Consider the following 12,198-nt stretch of genomic DNA (forward strand, 5'->3'; position numbering starts at 1 on the left):
ATTGAGTTAAATTGACTTATGTACATAAGTTATAGATTTGTGTACAACCTTTGTAAATTATACCTCAGTAAAGTATTGAGTTTTTTTGCTTTTAATTACAGACATAATAGATTCTGTTTTGGAATATGGACATATTCTAATGTCACACTACAGAACTTTATAAGTAGGATGCCCATATGGTAAAGTGGCAATGGATAATACAGTAGCTTTCATAATGAAATACTGTATGGATATAGATTTTTCACATTTGCTCATTTAATGTATATTGAATATTCCTATGTGCCTTTACACCGTTTGTTAGTGAAAAAGCCAGGACTCACATCCAGGTGTCTTCATTCCTCAGCATCAAGTGTTAGCTAAAAAAAGAGGCGCTACCACTTATAAGTGCATTTGAGCAAGTTATCGAAACTCTGATCTCAGTTTCCTCAAAACGGACATAATGATGGTATTTACCTCATAGGGTTGTTACGTTAAGGAATTAACACATACCATACATCACATTCATAATAGTGTCTAGAATATAGTGTGTCAAGTTGTGTGTATGTGTGTTAGTGTTCATGATTTAAACTGATTATCTGATGACCTTGGATAGAACCTCATGTTCCTGGGCCTATTTTTGTGTGAAATGAAGGTTTGGCTTTTGTAAGGGCCTTTCTTACGCCATTATTCTAATTAGGGGTTTTTTTACACAATTCATTATAAAACCCCCAAATTTCTACTCACTCATAAAATAAATGACTAGTGTTGGGGATTACCTTCCTTGCCTTATCTCTAAAACGTCACAAAAAGATGTTTAACACAAATATACTTGAGGGAACTTTCTACTGAATAGACCTTAAACTTTACCATTTCAGGTAAATTAGTGTATAAAGACCATGAAATCTAGAGTTTAGACCCACATTTTTATTCTCTTAACCACTACTTTGTAGTGGTTTTAATTTCTAAAATGAGCATACTAATATATACCTCATTAAGCTCTTGTGAAATTAGTTGGGGAAAGACTATACACAGTGAACACGGGCAACTAGGCAAAAACTTAGTCCATTCCACTTGTAAGAATTATTTCTATATATTATGCTTGTAGACTCTCAAGTTAAATTCAAAATACATGGTTTCTATTTCAATTTAGGTATGAAAACACAATATTTCAGATTTAATGGCATCTATCATATTTTAACAGAGTCGAGAGAAAGAACTTATGGGTTTCAGCAAATTGGTAAATGAAGCACGTTCAAAGATGGATGTAGCCCAATCAGAACTTGATATCTATCTCAGTCGGCATAATACTGCGGTGTCTCAATTAAGTAAGGCCAAGGAAGCTCTAATTGCAGCTTCTGAGACTCTCAAAGAAAGGAAAGCTGCAATCGGAGATATAGAAGCAAAACTCCCTCAAACTGAACGCGAATTAAAGGAGGTAACTCTGCTTCTGATTTCATCTGAACATTATCAACCCAATTGTTTATCAACCCAAGTTTTGTATATATGTTTTCTTTATTATTTTATTTTTTTAATCCTTACCCGAGGATATTTTTTCATTGCTTTTCAGAGAGACTGGAAGGGAGAGAAAAGAAAAAGCATTGATGTGAGAGAAATACATCAATTGGTTGCCTCCCACTCGAGCCCTGACCCAGGCTGGGGATCGAGCCTACAACAGAGGTACGTTCCCTTGGCCAGAATTGAACCTGAGACCTTCAGTCCACCGGCCAATGCTCTAACCACTGAGCAAAACCTGTCAGGGCTCTTTTTTTTTCTTTTTTCTTTTTATCTCAACATCTGAAGTGACTGGTTACAGATGGTTCCCAATTCAGTATTTTTTAACTTTTATGATGGTGTAAAAGTGATACACATAACTTACATGAGATATTCAACACTTTATAATAAAATTTTATATAATAGCCAGTTTTATTGGCTTTGTGTTCCATGATTTTGCCAAACTGTAGACTAAGGTAAATGTTCTGAGAACATTTAAGTAGGCTAGGCTATGACATTCAGTAGGTTAGATGTATTAAATGCATTTTTGAGTTAATGGTATTTTCAACTTCCAGTGGGATTGTTGGTATGTAACCCCATCCTAAGTCAAGGAGCATCTGTATAGATTTCTTTAATTTTATTTAGTATTAATCTTCCCTAAAACAACAGGGTTAGTATTTCTGTATTGCAACTGATTTGAACTGAGATTGTCAAGAAACTAGATGTATTCTCCCCAGGAGCGTCAAACAGCAAATAACACTGCTGCCACCACCATTATTTCCCATGGAATTAATTTCTTTTTTTCAAATCCTCAACTCAAGGATATATATTTTTCCACTGCTTTTCAGAGAAAGTGGAAGGGGGGAGAGAAACATTAATATGAGAGAGACACATTTATTAGTTGCCTCCCACACATGTCCCGACCAGGGTTGGGGATCGAGCCTGCAACTGAGGTACATGCCCTTGGCTAGAATCAAACCCAGGACCCCTTAGTCCAGGGGGAGAGGGATGGGTAAAGGGGGTGCTCTAACCACTGAGCAAACCTTCTAGGGCTGTAATTAATTCAAACAAAAGGAAGTTTGTGTTTCCCTAAATCTAAGTGTAGACAACTTATACAAGAATAAGTGAAAACCATAAAATATATATGGATGAATGTGCAAACCAACTCTCTTAATGTATTATTTTTTAATTTATGGATGTAGTTTCTTTGTTGGGACTACAAACTGTTTTAAACTAATTAAGACACCAGTTTAGCCCATTGCTATCCTTGAATAAATTACATATCTGAGGAATTTCATAACTTGAATCCTCCAAAGCCTCATTAGGCAAGATGACAATAGAAAATGCTCTCTGAAGAGAAATAATAATTTTGGAAATAGTTTGTTTTTATCCTTGTAAATGTACACTATTTGGTCATCTGGGAATTTCTTGACCGTGTAGAATTTAAGTTATATCCAGTGACCACTTCTATCTGCCTAGTAATTCGGTTTGTTTTCAGATAAGTTGTAACTACAACTTGAGCTTTTACTTTATACTAGTGTGACTGGTAATAAAGGTGATAATTTAAAGCCAGGAGATGAGGGATAATGTAATTTAGAAAAAATGGCTGCTCTAAATTAGAGATTTAGCAACTGAGAATTTGAATTTTTGTGTGCATGTGTGTGGTTCCTCTTTTGGCAGCCTTACATTTTTGTATAGCAAAACCAGAATTCACTCATTATGTCCCTTTCAAAAAAGCTATGCTTTTTGGTTGTTTGTTTTGTTTTCTTTGTCTAATTAAATGTAATATAGATAATAAATTTTCTTTATTATTTAGAAAGCATAGCACAGTATAACCATAGTCCTGCCCAGTTACCCATATTTAGAGGTCCTGTACCGAAGTCTGTTTTTCATTAGTGCAGAATTTAAGAATTAGGACACACTTTTGCATAATTGTGTGGTTCCAAACTGGGATTTCCACAGCCCTGGCACTACTTGCTCTATCAATCAATGTATTGCTCCTAGAACCATACTGTATTTATGTTCTTTATTATTCACCCAAGTCATTTATGCCTTTTTTAAAATAGAATATCCATCCACATTTTTCAAATCCAAACCAGTAGTTGCAGTATGGTCGCTTAGTTCCGGTTCACATGTTTATTTTTGGTCTTTTCTTGTTTGAGGCATTACAACTAATTCTGTGCTATGATTAGGCATAGAATTATGGGATTCATTTTTATTTTTTTTTAACTTTTCACTTTTAGAAAGAAAAGGAACTTCAAAAACTTACACAAGAAGAAATAAATTGCAAAAGTTTGGTTCGTGATCTTTTCCAAAAAGTTGAAGAGGCAAAGAGTTCCTTAGCAATGAATCAAAGTAGGGGGAAAGTCCTTGATGCAATAATTCAAGAAAAAAAATCTGGCAGGATTCCAGGAATATATGGAAGATTGGTAAAGTAGATTTATTTGGAAATAACTACATTTTTCTCAAGAAAAACATTGTAAATAATTTTTTTGCCTTGACTTAAAGAAGTGTATATTGAGTGTCACTGTAATAAAATAACATTCTTTTTTGTTTATTTTAAAGTACTTTCAGTTTTAAACATTTTGCTCTTATACTCAGGCATGATAAAATTCTTTGTGCTGTGGATTGATTCTCATATTGAAAGTAGGGGATTTTTGTTTGTTTGTTTTTTAGTTTGGACAATTGTAATCATTTTAATTCTGGGGGGGGGGCAAATTTTAGTAATGGTAAACTTAACAAAACTACTCTATTTTAAAAATTTTTTAAAGATTTTGATAATTGTATTCCGGGTTTTATATCATTATACTGAAGGATGTGGCTATAGTTTAGAGACTTCAACAAGGGATATTTAGAAACCTAAGACTAGCAATAGTGGGGGCCATTCCCGCTCCTAAGACTGAAGAGGGAAAGAAGCTGTGGCCTTGGCTAGAGGGTGGCAGGGAGGAAATGGGGAAAATATGTATTTCAACCCCATTCATCTCCTACCCTACCCATTACTCTAGCTAGTTCCTCACATTACTAAAGCTAGTGGGCCAAAGGAGCCAGTTGATGGAATCCCTGAATCAGCATTCCAGAGAAGGAAGCAGAATTACAAGGGTAAATGAAAATTACCCAGCATAGTTGCTGCCTGTCTAAATGTTAAATGACTTTCACCTTATTTTCTCAAAGATACACAGTTTGATCCTGTTCATTTGCTCTAAAGGAAAAATAAAGCTAATCAGTGAATGCTGCTTGATAGCTAATTTATTATACATTAATAACCAGGCAAATGTATCTCATTAGGACGTATGTAACCTTAGATGGCTTTGAATAAAGTTTTATTATTTTATAAGTTATTTTGCTCATAGTACTTTTAGGTTTCAAATTCTCAAGTGTTAATTTTTATGCAGTGAAAGCAGTTTAAGAGAGTTCGCAAAATCTGTATGAATAGTTATGAGATGGTTCTTTGCCTAATTCCTTCCTGATTAAACATTGATTTTCCCCCTCCTGTTATATTAGGGAGACTTAGGAGCAATTGATGAAAAATACGATGTTGCTATTTCATCCTGTTGTCGAGCATTAGACTACATTGTTGTTGACTCTATTGATACAGCCCAAGAATGTGTCAACTTCCTGAAAAGACAAAACATTGGAGTTGCAACCTTTATAGGTTTGGATAAGGTAGGTACTCATAAAAAGCTACATATAATTTAATTTAGTGCCAGGTGTTGCTTTTTAATTTTGAATCCTAGCTTTTTTTCTTCTTGGTTATTCAGTGAACACCTGGTAGGTTTTGAGGATTATTTTAGGTTCTGGGGTTACATGGTTGTGGGAAAAACATCTTATAATGCCTCCTCAAAAGGATTATACATTCCACTGTTAGGGTGACTGGTGGTTTGCATTTCTAACTTACATCATTAATAACAACTTTTAATAATTCACATGCCATAAAATTCACTATTTTAACATATACAGTTCAGAGAGTTTTAGTGTATTCACAAGGTTAACTGCGACCTCTGTAATTCCAGATTATTTTCATCACCCCAAAAAGAAACCTCATACACATTAGCAGTCATTACCCATATTCTCCCTCCCTCCCCCAAGCAACCTCTAAATCTGTTTTTTGTCCCTATCTATAGATTTACCTATACTGGACATGTTATATAAACAGAATCATACAATATGGAGCCTTTTGTGTATGGCTTCTTTGAGCAGATTTTCAAAGTCATCCATGTTGTAGTATGCACCAGTACTTCATTTCTTTTTATTGGTGAATGATATTCCATTGTATGGATATACCATATTTTGTTTTATCTATTCATCACTTATTGGACATTTGTGTTGTTTCCATGTTTGGCTGTTATGAATAATGCTGCTGTGATTCACGTGCAAGTTTTTGTGTAGCTACATGTTTTCAGTTTTCTTGGGTTAATACTTAGGAGTGGAATTGCTGCGTCATATGTGAACTGTTTAACTTTTTGAGGAAACTTTTCCACAGTGGCTGTACCGTTTCCTACCAACGATGTGTGAGGATCCCAATTTTTTTATATCCTCACCAGCACTTGTTATTGCTTATCTTTTTTATTATAGTCATGTTAGTCAGTGTGAAGTGGTATTTCATTATGCTTTTGATTTGCATTTCCTGATTACTACTGATGAACTTCTTTTCATATGCTTCTTGGTCATTTGTTATCTTTGGAAAAGTACCTATTTAAATCCTTTGTCCATTTGTTAATTGGTTGATTTGTCTTTATTATTGAGTTGTAAGAATTCTTTATATATTCTGGATACAAGTCTCTTGTCAGATATATCATTTGCAAATATTTTCTCCCATTCTGTGGGTTATCTTTTCACTCTCCTGGTGGTGTCCTCTGAAGCACAATTTTTTTTAATTTTCATAAGTCCAATTTTTTTAATTTGGTTGTTTGTGTTTAAGTGTCATATCTAAGAAACTATTGCAGCCCGGCCGGGCGTGGCTCAGCGGTTGAGTGTCGACATAGGATCCAGGCGATCGGGGTTCAATTCCCGGTCAGGGCACATGCCCAGGTTGTGGGTTTGATCAATGACTCTCTCATCATTGATGTTTCTATCTCTCTCCCTCTCCATTCCTCTCTCTGAAATCAATAAAGATATATTTTTTTAAAAAAGAAAGAAACTATTGCATAATCCAGGGGCATGGTAATTTATTTCCTCTGATTTTTTCTAAGAGTTTTATAGCTTTAGCATAATTTAGGTTTTAAGTACATGTGGAGTTAATGTGACAATATAGTGTAAAGAAGGAGTCCAACTCTACTGCTTTGCATGTTGATATCCAGTTGTCCCAGCACCATTTCTTGGAAAGACTATTCTTTCCCCATTCAATTTTCTTGGCACCTTTGTTGAAAATCAACTGACCATAAATGTAAAGATTCATTTCTGGACTCTACATTTGTCTGTCTATCCTTGCACTGCTACCACACTGTTTTGATTACTGTAACTTTGTAGTAAGTTTTGAAATCAGGTATCTTCTAATTTTGTTGTTTTTATTATTATTATTATTATTATTATTATTATTATTATTATTATTATTGATTTTAGAGAGAGAGCAACACAGTGATTCAGTGTTCCACCCATCTGTGCACCCACTGGTTGCTTCTTACATGTTCCCTGACGGGGGATCGAACCTGCAACCTTGGCATATTGGGACAACGTTCTAACCAACTGAGCTACCCAGTCAGGGCTCTAATTTGGTTCTTTGATATCAAGATTGTTTTGGCTATTCGGAGTCCCTATAATTTTCATATCAGTATTAAGATTAGCTGGTCACTTTCTGTGCCCAATTTTTTAATTACAATTGACATACAATATCATTAGTTTCAGGTGTACACCATAATGATTAGACATTTATATAACTTACAGAGTGATTTATATAACATAGACCTTGCTGGGCAACTGGAATTTTATACAGATTGCATTGAATCTGTAGATCAATTTGGATAGTATTCCCATCTTAATAATATTAAATCTTAAAATCCTCAAACCTGGGATATCTTCTGTTTATTTAGGTTTAATTTCATACTGTAATGTTTCATAGCCTTCAGTAAACAGGTCTTATGTTTGTTTTGTTAAACTTATTCATAAGTTTTGGGTGCTTTTTTTTTTTTTTATTTTATATAAATGGAGTTTTTAAATTTAACTTTAAATACTAGTGTATAGAAATACATTTAATTTTTGTATATAGATTGGTCTTGTATCCTACAATTTTGCTGATTTCATAATCAGTTTTAATAGTTTCATGGGAGGATTCTTTAGGATTTTATGTATATAAGATCATGTCATCTTTAAATAGAGTTTTATAATAATTCCTTTATTTTTTATTAATCCTCACCCAAGGATTTTTTTTTTTCCCATTGGTTTTTAGTAAGAGTGGAAGGTGAGGCAGAGAGAGAGAAACATTGGTTGGTTGCCTCCCACACTCTCCCGGACCAGGGTGGGGGTATCAAACCTGCAACCAAGGTATGTGCCCTTGATCAGGAATTGTACCACTTCCCTTCAGTCTGTGGGCCAGCACTCAAACCACTGAGCCAAACCAGCCAGGGCATAACTCCTTTTTTAAAATAACAGTGAAGTAATACAGTAGTACCCCCTTTTCTACAGTTTCATTTTCTGTGATTTCAGCTACCTGCTGTAGGCTACAGTCTAAAAATATTAAATTGAAAATTCCATAACTAAATAATTCCTAAGTTTTAAATTTTACACTATTCTGAGTAGTGTGATGAAATCTCACACTGTCTTCCCAGACATAGGTTTTTCCCTTTCTCTGGAGTGCCCATGCTGTGTGTGCTACTTGCCTGTCAGTCACTTAGTAGCCAGATCTGTTGTCAGAGAAAGATCACATTCACATAACTTTTATAGTGTAATTATAATCATTCTATTTTGTTGTTAATCTGTTACTGTGCCTAATTTATAAATTAAACTTTATCAGAGGTATGTGTGTATAGGGAAAAACATGGCACATACAGGGTTCATACTAGCTACAGTTTCAGGCATACGCTGGGGATCTTCGACCATATCCCCTGTAGATAAGGGGGAACTACTGTACTCAATAACAGATACTCAGAACCTTGTATACATGTCCTTACATTTTTTTAATTTATTTTCTTAGAAACTAGATGGAGAAACAAGCTGTCAGTCATTGTCTGGCAGGTTTTGATCTAGCATCTCTTATTTATTTTAAATTTATCTTTATTGTTGAAAGTATTACAGATATCCCCCCCCTTTTTCCCCCCATTTATCCCCTCCACTCCGCATCTGCCACTGGCCTTCACACTATTGTCTGTGGCCATAGGTTATGCATATATGTATATAAGTTCTTCAATTAATCTCTCACCACCCACTCCCCCACCCCCACCTTCCCACTGAGATTCATCAGTCTTTTCCATACTTATATGTCTCTGGATCTGTTTTGTTCCTCTGTCTATTTTGTGTATTAGATTCCACATAGGAGTGAGATCATGTAAAACTGAAACAGGAAGAATCAGAAAACCTGAATAGGCCAATAACAACTGATGAAATCGAAGCAGTAATAAAAAAACTCCTAGCAAACAAAAGCCCTGGTCTGGACAGCTTCACAGGGGAGTTTTCTAATTCTTTTAAGTTGTAGGGTTAGATAGTTTACTAAAAATTTGTTTTGCTTTTTGAGGTAGGCCTGTAGTGATATGAACTTCCAGACTGCTTTCTCTGTGTCCCATAGATTTTGGGTTGTTGTGTGTTCATTTTCATGTTTCCAGGAAGTTTTTGATTTCTTTCTTGATCTTATTGTTAACCCACTCATTGTTTAATAACATGCTATTTAGCCTCCATGTGTTTGAATGTTTTTGTGTGTTTTTACTGTAGTTCATTTCTAATTTCATGCCATTGTGATCTGAGATGCTTGATAAGATTTTAATCTTGAACTTGTAGAGACTTGTGTGTCCTAACAAGTGGTCTGTCTTTGAGTATGAACCATGTACACGCGAGAGGAGTGAATATTCTGCAGCTTTGGGGTGAAATGTTCTGTAAATATCAACTAAATCCATCTGATCTAGTGTGCCATTTAGAGTCACTGCTTCTGTGTTTACTTTGTGTCTGGAAGATCTATCCAGTGAAGTCAGTGGGGTGTTAAAGTCCATGACTATGACTATTGCTGTTGATTTCTCCCTTAAAGTCCTTAAGGTTATTATTGATAGGTCCTTATTTATTGCCATTTTAATTCTTTATGCCTATGTTTCTATCTCTACTTCTTCATATTATTACAGCAGTCTCTTTAACATTTCTTGCAATGCTTGTGTTTCTACTTCTAATTACAACAGTCCCTTTAACATTTCCTGCAATGCTGGTTTGGTGGTGATAAACTCCTTTAGCCTTTTTTTGTCTGGGAAGCTCTTTATTTCACCATCTATTTTGAATGATAGCCTTGCTGGATAGAGTAGTCTTGGTTTCAGATCCTTGTTTTGCATCACCTTGAATACTACATGCCATTCCCTTCTGGCCTGTAGTATTTCTGATGAGAAAGTCAGCTCACAACCTTATGGGAGCTCCTTTGTAGGTAACAGATTACTTTTCTCTTGCTGCCTTTAATATTCTCTCTTTGTCTTGAATTTTTGTCATTTTAATTATGATGTGTCTGGGTGTGGGCCTCTTTGGGTTCTTCTTGCTTGGGACTCTGTGTCTCCTAAACTTGTGTGACTTTTTCCTCCACCAGGTTAGGGAAGTTTTCTACCATTATTTCTTTAAACAAGTTCTCTAACCCTTGCTTACTTTGGACCTCCTCTGGCACTCCTATGATGTGGACATTGTTACCAGTCTCTGTGCGTCTCCACTTTTCCTCCTTGGTTCTGAGGGTGCTCTCCAGCTCTTCTTCAGTTGCAGTTGATTATTCAGGGTGTTTTTTCTATACTTTAGCTGTAATTCCAGTTTGGTCCCAGGAGAGCATCAGTGTAGCTTCCACTCAGTCCATCGCCATCGTTAATCTCTCATGTCCTTACATTTTATTCATGTATATAACTTATCGCCTTAAAATGATATGTTCTTTATCTTAATATACATATATATAATTATTATTTTACTTTTAGATGGCAGTATGGGCAAAGAAAATGACCAAAATTCAAACTCCTGAACATACTCCTCGGTTATTTGATTTAGTAAAAGTAAAAGATGAGGAAATTCGGCAAGCTTTTTACTTTGCATTACGGGATACCTTAGTAGCTGACAACTTAGATCAAGCCACAAGAGTAGCATATCAAAAAGACAGAAGATGGAGAGTGGTAACGTTACAGGGACAAATCATAGAGCAGTCAGGTAATAGTGATTTTATTCCTGTTATTGAGTTTATTTGTATTTAATCTTGTTGGGGGAGATATCTAAGTCTGACTCTGTCCTCTGTTCTCCAGGTACAATGACTGGTGGTGGAAGCAAAGTAATGAAAGGAAGAATGGGCTCATCAGTTGTTGAAATCTCTGAAGAAGAGGTCAGCACATTTTAAACTATAGTCATACTTTTAAGTATATATACATATCAGATGAGATTTAATGTAAAACCCTTTTAAAAGTCCTAAAAATAAAATGTTAATTAGAAAATATATACTCAACATACATAATTTTTCTTTTACATTTGGCTCATATGGCTATTCCATAATTTATTTAACCATTCACTTACTGTTTGGCATTTAACTTGTTTTCTTCACATAATTATTGCTGTATTGCATAATTAGTTTTTTCTATTTCAGAATAATTCTTTAAGGTGTAAGTATAGTAGAACTTCTGATCGTGTTTCCAAATTTTATTTCAAAATATTTTATATGCCCACAAAGTATAAGAAAATGTCAAAATGACTGGGAAAAACTGCTATGTTCTATTACCCTCAGAACACCAGATGTACTTTTTTCTTCCTTAAAAACATATACTTGGATGTCCTGGATACCTGACTTTTTCCAGAGTTATGCCTTCATCCCCCCCCATATTTTCAAATAGTTCATATCCTTTCACTTAAATATTTGCATAGCGTGCCTTCAGTTGACTTTGTTGTTAATCTGAAATGACTCTTGCAGAAAATTTATTTCATTAGTACTCTCCTTTGTAGATAAATAAAATGGAATCACAGTTGCAGAGAGACTCTCAGAAAGCAGTACAAATCCAGGAACAGAAAGTACAACTGGAAGAAGCAGTAGTTAAGTTAAAGCATAGTCAACGAGAAATGAGGAATACACTAGAAAAGTTTACTGCAAGCATCCAGGTACTTTTTTATCAATATTAGCTGAAACTATTGGAATTTAGTAGTAATTTGACAGAAGCATTTTGCTGTTTGCTTACAATTGTAAAATATAAGGGAGGAAGGGGATGCGTCTCTAGGTGGGCCTATTGATTTTGTTTCCCTGAGAACTAATGGACAGATGCCCTGTCATAGTGTTGCTCTAGCCACCGCTATTCTTGGTTTTCATTTGTACTCCATAGAAATGTCTTCCTTAACAACTATGTGACCCTTTATTTTGATTCTCTTTTCAAAGTGGAATGTTTTCTTAATTATAAAAAAAAATGCATGCTCACTGTCTTCTAAAAAAAACAACCAAAAAACAGTTTTCAGAAAATACTCAAGGGTTATCACCCTCAATTTTTATGTATATCCTTCAACTTTTTAATATAAATACCTAGTTTGCATGCAAGTTTATGTATATGACAAATATGGGTATGCATGTTAAGTATATGTATGGAATTTTAATGAATCATACTA

General features: G+C 34.8%; 1 protein-coding gene across 3 annotated transcripts in view; it reads left to right on the top strand.

The window, feature by feature from the left end:
* Positions 1–12,198, top strand: part of SMC4 (structural maintenance of chromosomes 4) — a 37,784-nt gene that overhangs the window by 15,544 nt on the left and 10,042 nt on the right. For all 3 annotated transcript variants that reach the window (XM_081138084.1, XM_081138085.1, XM_081138086.1), the window contains 6 exons: positions 1,181–1,414; positions 3,714–3,899; positions 4,972–5,133; positions 10,545–10,770; positions 10,863–10,939; positions 11,551–11,703. In XM_081138084.1, the coding sequence (XP_080994210.1) occupies positions 1,181–1,414; positions 3,714–3,899; positions 4,972–5,133; positions 10,545–10,770; positions 10,863–10,939; positions 11,551–11,703 (1,038 nt within the window). The remainder of the gene's footprint in view (positions 1–1,180; positions 1,415–3,713; positions 3,900–4,971; positions 5,134–10,544; positions 10,771–10,862; positions 10,940–11,550; positions 11,704–12,198) is intronic.

This window comes from Miniopterus schreibersii (assembly GCF_964146895.1).
Source record: "Miniopterus schreibersii genome assembly, chromosome: 5".
NCBI classification, from domain to species: domain Eukaryota; kingdom Metazoa; phylum Chordata; class Mammalia; order Chiroptera; family Miniopteridae; genus Miniopterus; species Miniopterus schreibersii.